Here is a 13148-nt window from a genome sequence, read left to right on the forward strand (position 1 = left end):
TATACTTATATTCTCGTTAGCACTCATTTAAGTTACTCTAATATCCTTAATATTATAGAGAGTGCTAGACCCGTTTTGTTCTGATAAGTGAACATACTGTGGTTTAATAGTGTGGGCTTTTGAGTAAGAGATCTCGGTTCATATTCTGTTATCTTTTTTTAGCTACACAGCCCTATGCCGTTTACTTAGGTGTCCATTCTCTAGTTCCTCATCTGTAAAATGGGATTAATAGCTTGTCTTACACAGTTATTATGAAGATGCAATGAAGTAATGGATGTGAAAACATTTATTCCAATGTCTGATGGAAAATAGGTCTTAAATTTTCTTCTGTTCTTTTTTTCTTCTTGCATATTCAGGCACATTTAAAATATCATGCAACTGGTTATTTTGGAAGACATGTTTGTAGCTTACTGATTTTTCTGATTACATTTAGTGAGGATTTTGCTTTCTGACCTGGATATGCACAGCCTGTGGCTTCATCATATTGCTAATGAACACTTTCTGTGCCAGGCTGGCCAGCAGTTGGTTTACTGTGCTCAAGTTACTTATAATGATTTGCAGATGCTTAAGCAGCACAGTGAGGGTTCTGTGGTCACATATCCTGAATCCTTCCAGGAGCTTGCAGAGCTAGAAATCGCCCTCCAGGAGCAACATGAGGTGAATGCAACCCTACAGCACACTCAGGGGGAGCTCAGTGCCTACGAGGCTGAACTAGAGACGCAGCTAAAACTACGCGATGCTGAAGCCGGCCAGCTCAAGGAAGATTTGGAAAAACTAAAGAGGCTCAGCCAGGTAAGTAGGGGCATAAAGCCGTCTAGAAGGCAAATAGCCTGTGGCCTTAACGTCTCAGCCTTCCTGTAGTGTAATGTAATGTAAGAGTAAACGCTTTTTCATGCGATGTATGTGGAGTGATGGGAAGAGCACAGTTTGGGAGTCAGACATTCTGAGTTCAAATACTACCCAGGTATAAACAAGTGCAAGTCACTTCACGGCTCTGAGTCTCTGACACATGCCTTGTCGTCTGTAAAATGGGTTATGATGAGGATAAGGGAGATAACGGGCATGAAAGCACTTAGCTAGAATTCAGTAAGTCTGGTCTTTCTCAAAACAGCTGTAAGAGACCTCTTTTAAGTTGATGTTAAATTTTATTTTGCTCCTTCCTATTTTGATTGGATGAAATAGCCACTAGCTTAAATTATACTTGCAAATTAGAGAAATCGTTGTTCATCCAGTGAGTACTTATTCATGGGCCCTTGAGGGCCAGGTGCTGTGAATGCTGCAGGGACAGCAGACATGGGCACTGTCCTTGTGAGGCTGACAGTCCAGGACGTGAAACAGGTGTGGGAGAAAGAAGGGGATAGGGTTCTGTGCAGGGGAGGGGTGGTCAGGGAAGACTGCCCTGCAGAAATGATGTTTCTGTTTTCTCAGTGCCTGGAACGTGAGGAGGGTCAGTATGTTCTTATTGGATGAAAGTGAGATCAAATAAGATAGTTTGAATCCCAAGAATTCATGTGAAATGCCATTCAGACGATTAGAAAAGGAAGTAAGAAGGTCTGGCTTATTACAGGAATTACTTTGTATTCCTTTACTTATCAGATATCAAATAACCACCTGTCAATTTTCAGGATTACATTTTCCAAGAGTACCAAGTTTTACAAAAGGAGGTTGGGGGGGTATAATTAAAATAACAGTATATACGTATTTTTAAATAATAATCAATAAAATTTCTAGATGGCATCTCCTTTCCATTCAGTTCTCTCTTTTTTAAGTTTTAAGCCAGCCATTAGCTTGAAATCCATTATCCTTTGTACCTCCTTTGTCCTTTTTTTTCCTCATGCACCTTGACAAAAATATAACAGTCTGGCCCTTTCACAAAGGCACTTGGTATGGAAAGACACTCCCTTCCTTAGCATTAGGACTGGCAGAATTGGTCTTCAAACCACATATTGACAGTTTGGAGCACAACAGATTATTTCTCTGTGATCTACAGGTCTCTGATTGGTACACTTTAGTTACATGAAATCACTTGTGATGCTTGTTAAATGCAGATTCCTGGGCCCACCCTAGAGATTCTGGTCTGTCAAGTCTAAGATGGAGGCTAGGCAGGCTTATGCATTTCTAACAGGCACTCCAAGTGATTTTGATGCAGGCACTTGAGGACCACAGTTTGAGAAATATTGGTCAAAGGGAAAGAAGAGCAGTGATTGTTGGATCACTCATAGAGCTTTTGAAGGGAGGTGCTTGGGCCCACCCCCGGAGATTCTGATTTGGCATATCTGGGCTGAGCTGATTTTGATATTTACTTTTCCTTAAGTAATAATAGTTTAAGGAGGCATGTGAAAAAATTACCTTGGGCTTTTAAATCTGGGAGGTCAGACATAAAATTGAAATGTTATGAAACCATAGCTAGCAAGGAACTGCATGTATATGTAAATTTCTCTATGCCTTTTTAGATCATAAATTATTGCTGTTTTGTGTTTTCATATCATTGCTTGGCAATAGTTAGAACAATTAGCCTTTGAAGCAGAACTTGAGAAGGAAAAGCAAGCCCTCAAGAATGCCCTCGAAAAAGTCCAGCTCTCGGAAGAAAAGGACCAAGAAAATAGTGAGCTCCGCACGCAACTTAAACAGCTGCAGGTGAGATTGTTGGTTTGGAATACAGTGGTACCTCGATTTTCAAACGTCTCTGTTGACAAACATTTCAGTTTACGAACTGTCAGAAATTTTATGGATATATGGTATCATTAGATAGTAAAACTCATGCTAACTTTGCAGTTTTAGGGGTTGATTTTAAAGATCTGGAACGGATTAATCCATTTTGCGTTACTTTCTATGGGGAAACGCACCTCGGTTTTCGAACATTTCAAAACTCGAATGGTCTTCTGGAACGGATTACGTTAGAAAACCAAGGTACCACTGTATATTATTACATGGGACACTCGAAGATGTTGCTGTCTTTAGTCAGACACTTACCAACCTGCTCTAACATGCAGTAAGCAGCTTGAATTATTACAAAAAAGGGAATTTTGAGTGGGCCAGGACCAGAGCCTCTGTTCCCCTGTGAGCCCGTTGTTTTAAAATTCTTGATATGAATTCTTCATATTGTTATGACAGTGCAAACGGATGAAGGTAGTGTCAGTAGTAGACAGGGAATACTGTATAAAATCATGGGTGAACACAGTACCTTTCGTTTATCCTACAAGCAGATTTGTCACCAGACAAAAGTTACCGGATTGGTGCCTTCTTTTTCCAATGAAATATCTGTGTAATTATCCAGGAATTTACCTAGAGTGGCTCGTAGTAGAACTTTGTAACTGTGAACAGTTTTTACAGTCCCCATCTCAGAAAGGGTGCTATTAAAAAGGCAGTCATTTTACATTGCTGGGGGTTTTCTTTGGCAATAGCTATCGTCACAGTAACCTGACCAACAAACTGTGGGAGAAGCAGGTGGACAGAATTTTCCAGATAATTGAACTCTCTCAAAGAGAACAGATGTCTGAATAATACGTACCTGGATCCCTGGATCAATACCCAGGTCCCGAGATCTGTGAGGTCAGGGGCCGCTTGGCTGACTGAGTTGGCAGCTGTTGCACTTTACCAGAAATAAAGGGGCAGAGTTGCTGTGGTTTGGGGAAAGCTTCCCAAATGTCATGCGGGGGTGTTGTGACAACTCAGACTAAGCTCACCCAAATTCTCTCTCTTCCTCCAACGCCTTGAATATTTTTCCTCAAAATTTAAGAAAAAACCTAAAATTTAATTTTTCCTACTATCAGGTCAGCTTCTGAAGCAAATATAAAAGATGTACATGTTTTCCATTCTTGTGTGAGTTGTGTATATGTTGAGGGTTCATTGGATTGTTTTTTATTTTTACTATGGAAAATTTCAAATAATCACAAAAACAGAATAGTCTTACGACCTTTGGTCAACCCAGCTTTAACAAGTCTCAGCATTCCGCCGTTCTTATTTCAGTTAGTCCACATTTTTTTGCTGAATATTTTAAGGAAAATCTCATGCATCTTTATTGCACTCATAAATACTTCAGTATACATCTCTTCGAGAAAAGGAGTAATCCACTTCATGGACTGTATAGATGTCTGACCACTGCGCTGTATACCTGAAGCTGAATAATAGGGAATGTAAACTATAATTAAATATATGTATATATATTTGGCCACGGGAAGTGGAGTACAGCATAGGGAATAGAGTCAATGAAATTGTAACAGCTATGTACGATGTCAGAGGGGTGGTAGATTGGGGGGTTATCACTTTGTGAGGGGTGTAAATGTCTAACTATTACATTGTTTTGTACACCTTAAACTAATAAAAAAAATTTAAAAAGAGAAAAGAAAAGGACTAAAATACATTCTTCAGGGGCCTTCTCCTCCAGGGTAGAACTGAAGTCAGCTCTCCAGAATGCTGGCCCGTCCTGTGAGACTACCTGAGTTAGAACTCATTCCTCTGGTAATTTGGCCTACTAACCTGATTCTGTGTACAAGTTAAACTCACTGTCCATTTGGCTTTGTCGGAACTCATTTAGTTGCAGTGAACCAAAACCTACTAACATTAGCTCAAGAAAGGAGACAGCTTGCCAGGACCCAGTGCTGCTCTGTCAGTCTTTTTGGGGGATTCACAGGCCTCTCATTGCTCCTTCTCTGGCTCTCTAGGCGTTGTAATTGGCCTAGCAGGGACCCCAGCCCTAAACTGACATATTTTTACAGGTCCAGCTCTTATACAGACTTGCTGTACTGGATCTTGGTTCAACTTTTGGAGAGAATAAGAAATTGTTTTCTGGCTAGTCAGTGGATTGGCTGGCCTTAGGTCAGATTACTGCAGCCCGGATTAGACACTGTAGTACAAATATGGCCACTGGCATGGACAGTTTATAGATAAAAGGACTTCAGGTAGTACAGGTGCTTAGCATATTCATTGCAATTCTAACTCAGGTAGGTAGTCAAGAGAATACAGTTAGTAGCTTAGGATATAGAACTATTTTTCTTTATAATTTAGAGAAATTTAGCAGTTTCTTTTTACTTGAAAGAACCATTGTCTGAATTTAATTCTGTGGTTTAGATGTGTTTGTTTGTTGGTAGTGAAAATATGCTGATACGTAACAAATAGTCCCACAGAGAAATATAAGCTGTTAGAGAAGCTTCCATATTAGATGGTCCATTTTTCAGTTGATTGGCAGATGGATCTGAGTATGAGAAAGTGTTTTTTGTTCTTCTAACTTTGAATTCTGAACATTCTTGAGCATATACAAAAATAGAATTCTCATGTATATACCATCCATCTTCAACAACAACGGCCAATCTTACTTCATCTGTAAAGCCCTCCACATCCTGTCCCTCACACCTGTTCACACACTGAATTATTTTGAAGTAAATCTGAAACATCTTATTCTGTCTGTAAATACTGTACTATTTATTGTATGTATCTCTAAAAAATAAGGGCTTAAAAAAGCATAAGCACGGATACCATTGTTATACCTAAAGTAATTCTCTAATATCAAATACCTTATCAGTATTCACATTTTTCAAATTATCTCATCAATTTTTATAAGTGTTTTGTTGGAATAAGGATCCAAATAAGGTACACACATCACATTTGGTTTACTTGATTCTTAAGGCTCTTGTAGTCTATAGGTTTTCTCTCTTTTTTCACTGTTATATGTTAAAGAAAAACCAGATCTTTGTCCTGTAGAGTTTTACATATTCTAGATTTTGCTGTTTGCATCCCCATAGTATTAATTTTGTCACATATGGAGGCTTATTTAGATTCAAGTTAGTTAGGTTTTGGTAAGAAGACATAAGACATTCATAGGCAGTGTTCATAGGTACTTCTTTTCCTATCACATCAGGAGACATCATAATGCCTGGTTGTGTCTTTTGTGACTTTAGATTGATCAGTAGATTCATAAATATTGTCAGCCCAAGTGGAAAGGATTTTAAAAAAATTGGTAAAGGAGCTGAATAAAACTATCATATGACAAGTAATACAGGCTATGTATGTGTATGTGGGTGTATTTTTAAATTTGGTTTTGGTAACTTTGACTTCCCCATTTTATCCCTTCCATAGGATGACAATAACCTGTTAAAACAGCAACTTAAAGATTTCCAGAATCACCTTAACAATGTGGTTGATGGTTTGATTCGTCCAGAAGACATGGCAACTCGTGTAGATGAGCTACGGAGAAAACTGAAGTCAGGAGCTGGGGAAATGAGGTAATGGAAAATGAAAACCTCCAAGTATACAAAGTATACAGTGGGCCGAGTTATGAGGGTCAATAATGAACTCACCTTTCCAAGTACAGTGAATGGACGATGTGTTTGTAAGGTTTCCCCTTACCATATTTCCACGATTGAGACATAAGATTGCTGAATTCAAATCGTCTGTCACTGATTTCTTTTTACATTTTAAATCTTTTATACTTTTTGGTATTATTTAATTTGAAAAAACACAAAGGTTTTAAGAATATCTCTTTCTTGAAAGTTCATTGCATATGGCAGGAAGTAGAGCCACATTATGCATTTTAAATAGAAAACAAATATGAAAAAAAAAACTGAGGCTAATTGAAATGTACGAAATGGACATTTATTCTTTGAATAAACGTTGTTAGCCTGTTCAGAGCCTGTGCTTTCAGAGTGACAGCAGACATTTGATAAAACAATAGTTTGTACTTAGGAGATGCTCAGTAAGTTGCTATGGATTGACACTAGACCCATTCCACACAACTCTTTTTACTTCTAATGATACCAGCATGTTTGTACCCAGCATCAGAATAAAATGTCACATTTATACCATCTTTTGTCCCCCTTACCAGAGTCCATAGTCCTTCAGATGTCTTAGGGAAAAGTCTTGCTGATTTGCAGAAACAATTCAATGAAATTCTTGCATGCTCCCAGTGGGAAAGAGAGGAAGCACAAGTGAGAGAGAGAAAACTGCAAGAAGAAATGGCTCTGCAACAGGAGAAACTGGCCAACGGACAAGAAGAGTTCAGGCGGGCCTGTGAGAGAGCCCTTGAAGCAAGAGTAAGAAAAGGGCAAGAGGCAGTGGAGGGGAGTGTTTGGCAAATACTCACGTTTTCAGCAAATTACAGTGTTTTCTCTCTCATGTAAATACAGTATAAATGTTGTTATTTTTCACTCATAACAATTCATGCAGGGTGTGACTAAAACTCAACCCTGAATATGGCTTCTGATGTCAAAGTCAGGCTTCCTTATAACAGTGTTTTCTTTATCCTGGAAGCAAGGGAGAGTATAGTATGGTGCCACAATCTGATTTTTCTTGATGTAATTATTTTAATGAGACAAATATTAAAACGGATCCTAGAGAATATTCAAGAGAAAACCATTCCGGGTAACTCGTACTAAATTTCCTTACACTCTTTAGTAAAATGAGATATAATACTCTAAAAAGTTTTTATTTTGCTTAAAAACATATTTTGCTTAAAAATCAACTTTGAAACTCCCGTTTCCTTACAGATTAATTTTGATAAGAGGCAACATGAAGCAAAAATCCAGCAGTTAGAGCACGAAATTCACTATTTGCAAGAAAATCTAAAAAGTATGGAGGAAATCCAAGGCCTGACAGATCTGCAACTTCAGGAAGCTGATGAAGAGAAGGAGAGAATTCTGGCTCAACTCCAAGAGTTAGAGAAAAAGGTGGGAAGACTAGGAAAGCGAGACACAGGAGTTCCTCCTGCCCCCAGTGATCAGGCCAGCTGAGAAGGGGTGTGATGCACCGTCACCTCTGGTTGCATTGCTGGCCCAGAGGTGAACCTGACCTGAGAAAAACCTGGATGCACGTCGTCAAATGAAGGGTGCCGTGATAGATGCAAACAAGAGAATTGGGAATGTAAGAGTGACTTGAGAGCCAGTTAGGTGGTACTTAAATGCCGTTGGGATGAGTTTGCCTCCTTTGAAACTCCTTGCCCCATTGGACACATCGTGGGGAATTACTTTCAATTCCTCATCTTCCATTCTAACATCCTGGCCTCTCTGAACTTCTCCATCCCATCTCCACCATGGGCTCCCATTGTCACACCTTAGACCTGGTCCAATTTAGAAATCGTGCCTGCCACCTCTGAAATCACAAACTGGTGTCCCTCTCTGATTGTAACCTCTTATCTTCCCAGCACCCCCGACTCTGATGATTTTTCAAACTTATTGAGAATTCCAGTGCGTTAGCACCGCCTTTTCTGTCTGTTAAGCCTTCCTGTCTTTATTTTCCTCCTTACCCAACTTAAATTCCATAGTCTACCGCTATAGCCATGTTTGCAAATATCCTTAAATCCCTTGCCCTTTTCTCTTGTCTTACTTCCCTGACAGAACTACAGCTCTCTGCTTTCTTTGGGCTTGCACATGCTAAGTATTCCTAGAGAAAAAAAATCACCCTTCCAGGCATAGTGGTATCACTATAAATTCTTGGTTACCAACCTCAAATGGGCAACTGTACCCTTTTCTCTAGTAATCTCATCCTCCCATATGCTTCTTTGTGTCATACCTTCTCCCTTCTCCCAACTACCCTCTCCCTTCTCACACCTACCCTCTCCCTTCTCACACCTACCCTCTCCCTTCTCACACCTACCCTCTCCATTCTCCCAGCCTCAGTGGATGACCTGCTTCATACTTCACTGAGAACCCATAAGTCCCCCAAGTCTCACTGAGTTCGCCTCCAAAATATATCTGGAATATATCTTCTTTTTCAATGCCCCCACCCTAACTCCAGCCGTCATCTCTCTCCTGGACCACTGCTATGGCCACTTTCACTCGTGACCTTGCTCCACAGAGCAGCCAACGTGTTCTTTCAGAAACATGAATTGCTTCTTGTCAGTTCCATCTCTGTCTCCCTCCCCACTCTAGTAGCATCCTTATTTTAAGGATAAAGAACAAAATTCTTAAGCCGTTGAGGCCCTGCATGATTGCCTCTGTTTAGCTCTCTCTCCTTTTCTTACCATGTTTCTTCTTTCAGTTCATCAAATATGCCAAGTTCTGTATTCCCTCCTCGTCTTCCCACATGCCATTCCCTCCTGGACCAAGTTCCTCCACTGTTCTCCCTGACTGCCCCCTTGCCACCAATCTGGGTCTCTCCCCTGCTCGTCTCTCAAATGGTACCCTGTTCAGTCCAATCACAATCTTAGTTATACATTTGTCTGAGTATTTGTTTAAATTAATATCTGCCTCTCCTTCGCTCCTTGAGGGCAGCAGCCAAGTCTGTTTTGTTTACCACTATACGCCTATCGCCTGACTCAGTGATTCCAAGTGGCTGGTCCATCACCTGGTGATGGTGCCAAGAAATGTTTTTCCAATGAATGAATGAATTTATGATCGTTAGGATTCTTGACCAAGAAGACTGATTTCATTCCAAGTTTAATATACAGTTTTAAGATGATTTTATTTATTCATTCTCTTAGTGAGTATTTGTCAAGCACCTACTATGTGCAGGTATACTGTAGGCACGAGGCGTGGAGCAATGGACAGAGTCCCTGCCCTCCCTCACGGGAGCTTACATCTTAATTCGTTGCTACCAAATGATTCATCTGTTTAATTAATGTTTCTTTTATTTTAGAAGAAACTTGAAGATGCCAAATCTCAGGAGCAGTTTCTTAATTTAGATAAAGAATTAAAGAAACTAAAGAAAGCTGTGGCCGCCTCTGATAAGGTAGCCACAGCTGAGCTCACCATTGCTAAAGACCAGCTGAAGTCCCTTCATGGAACTGTTATGAAGATTAACCAGGAGCGAGCAGAGGTGAGTCTACATGTACAGAGCAAGTTTCCACCAGAGCTGCTGCTGTCAAAAAACATAGCAACTTGTATTACTGATCTATTGTGATAGACTTTGGCTATTTTTTTAAACCACTAGAAAGTTGTCTGTTTCCCTTCAGACCTGAAGATTGTATTTCCCCCATCACAGCCTTGCCATATATCCTGCACTGTATTGAGTCCTGAAAGGAACCATCGAATGAAACATACCATCCCTACCTCAGAGTATAGGGATCTGCTTAGGGAGGTGGCTGTCAAGACACACCTGAACAAAGGTCTTTAAAGGCTTGCCATGTAATCCTTCTGAACTCGGACTTTTCATCTTGTGCAGTCACATGATTAATATTCACCTGATAGGGCTATTATAACTGCTGACTGAGACAGTGTCTCTTACAGTGTTTATAGGATGCAAATGCTAATGCAGTTAAGACAATAGATCATAGGAGAGAAAAGTCTAATGGTGAGAGTCCAGAGAGACACCAGTCATGGAAGACTATAGAACAGTGAAGAAAGAATTAGCTCTTGCTCTTTCTGATGCAGCACCCTGCCTACTTAGCCCCATAGAGGGGTGGTGCTGGCTGCCCACAGGAAAAGGTGGGACTTGGCGCCACGTGTAGGTGGGGTAGCCAGGCAAGTGCTCTGATGAAAGCAGAGGAATCAACCTGAGAGGAAGAAAAAAATGAAGAGGACAACCTGGGATGGCAGTGGTGCCTTTCTCATACCTCTCTCTGTCCCAGTAGGAGTTGCAGGAAACGGAGAGGTTCAGCAAAAAGGCAGCAAAAGCCGCCAGGGATCTGATGCGAGCAGAGGCGGAGATCGAACTCCTGCAGAATCTCCTCAGGGACAAAGAGGAGCAGGTCAGTGTGGATACCTGAGACCTCCTCCTTACTGGGTCCTTATTAGTTCCTAAAAGACTGATCACTGTAGGTAACAAGGTAACGTCTCAAAGAATTTGGAAGTGCACTCACTAGTCCATACTTTATCCTCTACTACGTACCAGGTACAGTGCAGTGTAATTATAAGGAGTAGTATGGTTTCCTCATTAGTAAAGTGTAAATAAAAATTATAGAATTATAATTAAGTGGCAAGGATGAGTACACGTGGGAAAGACTATTCATTGGCAACCTTGTGTGTGTGATTTCTCAATAGTTTCGAATTGAGATGGAGAAAGTAGATGTGGGCAGCAGAGGAGCAAACTCACAGGTTCTAGAAATCGAGAAATTGAATGAGACAATGGAGAGACAAAGGACAGAGATCACAAGGCTGCGGAATTTACTAGACCTCACAGGGGCTGGTAAAGTATTGGCTGGTAAGTATTGGGCTTTGTTTTTGGTAGTGGTTTTGTAGTTCTAAAATCAAATCTTCTTGCGTATGTTTGACCGTTAACAAATTTATATAACGGTTACAGTTCAGTTCCATGTTTGATCATTAGCTTAATAAATAAAAGAATTTAAAAAAAATTTTACGTAAGTACAGTATGAAGGGATTTGATTACAAAGAGACAAGAGATTTATTTTTGTATTTTTAAAAGAAATAATGTTTTCAAATCTGTTTCTTTTCTTTCTCTGGCTTCCTGTATAAGTGAACAACAGAAAGCTACATCTGTCCTCTTTCAGTGTAAGCAAAATCTCATTACCAAAGCGCAGGCTGAAAGTCAGCTTTGAGGGACTGATGAAAGTCATTTACTGTCATGGAATCACTTTTGTATATTGAGAGAGAAAGGAAGTAGATGATTTTATAGCCAACTTCATACACTGGCTTTTCTTTACAGATAACAAAGGAAACTTTGAAAACGTTTTGGAAGAAATTGCCGAACTTCGACGTGAAGTTTCTTATCAGAATGATTACATCAGCAGCATGGCAGATCCCTTCAAAAGACGAGGCTATTGGTACTTTATGCCACCACCATCATCATCAAAAGTAGGAAGTCTCTGGTGTTGGGAGTATATACTGAATTTTTTTGAAGAAAGTGTGACAATGTTCCCTTCTCCAAATTTGTGAACGAATGTCAAGAACAATATATGTAGGCTAAGCCATGCATTGAACTTTTTAAGTATTTTTAATATTTGGAATGAAAATAGGGCCTTCCCAAGGAACGTAGCAATTGCCCATTTATGCTTAGGTGGTACATTGTGGGGTCCCTGAATGAGGATCCTGTGAGGGGATAAGATGACTTGAGCCCAGAGAGCCTATTGAAAATGGGTATAGAATTGTGCTACTCAGACAGAAAAATAGGCACCTGGATTTCATTTCATTTTACCAAACATTCGTTCAGTGCTTACTGAAACCTAGGTCAGGGCCTAGACAGGGGAGGGGTGCCATGGGTGATACAGCCCCCGCTCTCAAAGAGCTCATGGGCTGGCAGGGCAGACCTGTGCACTAATGTAACCACAAAACAGTGACGTGATGTGACAGCAGACTGACCTGTGTGCGCCAGCTGCAGGGGTTCATCTTGTGGGGCAGTGCAGGAAGGAAGGCTTCACAAGCAGGGTTGTGAAGTCAATGCTTAGCATCCCGGAAGGGATGGGCGTTTAGGAGGGAGGGAACAGCTCGTGTAGAAGAGGAGAGTTGGTTTAGCCAATGGCAGGTAGCCTGTGGGGCTGGAGGGTTGGATGGGAACAGGGAAAGGTGAAGCTGGAAAAGTAGATTGGGGTCATGCTTTTATAAAAAGGGCCTCAAAGATCCCTGGCGCTTAGTTTATGTAGTCCTTAGGAAACTGAGGTTGCGTGTAATGTGATCAGAGCTGTAGTTTAGGAAGAATAATTGGGCTGAGTGTGGAGGCGAGACTGATGGTGAAGAACTCTGCGTGGGGCTGTCTGAACTCATTCAGGTGAAGGACAGGAGCCAGAGCTGGAGCAGAGGAGATGGCATGGAGGGACATTCAGGACACAGAGTGATCAGAGCTTGGGGCCTGAGTGTGGGAAGGGAGCAGAGGACTGTAAGTGACAGTCATCCACAGCAGAGCAGCTGGGTGACATCCCACTATAAACAGCTGACATGCAGCCGCCAGGGAGAAGCAGCTCTGACACGCTAGGATCCCAGGGCGTGCAGACTTAGAACCCCAAAGAGCAGAATCTGAGATTCTTCCCCCAGAAACCTAAAGGAAGCCAACATCGTTGGCACAACCAGGCTGGAGGTAGAAGCAGTGTGGGTGAGAGAAGGTGAGGGAGAGTAGCAGAGTTGAGCTTTAAAGCCCTGTCAAGCTCCCAGGGCATCAGGACACTTACAGCCCCAGAGGCCCTTGAAAGTTCACTACTGTCCTTTGCCTCAGTTGCTGGGCCATCAAGGACAATGCAAAAGAAGAGAAACCACTAGAAAAGATCAGTACTGGAGAAGAGAGGCTGACACCCATGCATCTTACATGAACATGTGATCACGTCTCACTTC

General features: G+C 41.1%; 1 protein-coding gene across 5 annotated transcripts in view; it reads left to right on the forward strand.

Annotated features, from left to right (window-relative positions):
• CNTRL (centriolin) overlaps positions 1-13148 on the forward strand; it is a 75680-nt gene that overhangs the window by 37237 nt on the left and 25295 nt on the right. For all 5 annotated transcript variants that reach the window (XM_033122137.1, XM_033122139.1, XM_033122138.1 and 2 more), the window contains 9 exons: positions 616-792; positions 2503-2637; positions 6076-6221; positions 6821-7028; positions 7482-7661; positions 9568-9747; positions 10502-10618; positions 10911-11070; positions 11533-11681. In XM_033122137.1, the coding sequence (XP_032978028.1) occupies positions 616-792; positions 2503-2637; positions 6076-6221; positions 6821-7028; positions 7482-7661; positions 9568-9747; positions 10502-10618; positions 10911-11070; positions 11533-11681 (1452 nt within the window). The remainder of the gene's footprint in view (positions 1-615; positions 793-2502; positions 2638-6075; positions 6222-6820; positions 7029-7481; positions 7662-9567; positions 9748-10501; positions 10619-10910; positions 11071-11532; positions 11682-13148) is intronic.

Source organism: Rhinolophus ferrumequinum, chromosome 12 (assembly GCF_004115265.2).
Source record: "Rhinolophus ferrumequinum isolate MPI-CBG mRhiFer1 chromosome 12, mRhiFer1_v1.p, whole genome shotgun sequence".
Classification (NCBI taxonomy): domain Eukaryota; kingdom Metazoa; phylum Chordata; class Mammalia; order Chiroptera; family Rhinolophidae; genus Rhinolophus; species Rhinolophus ferrumequinum.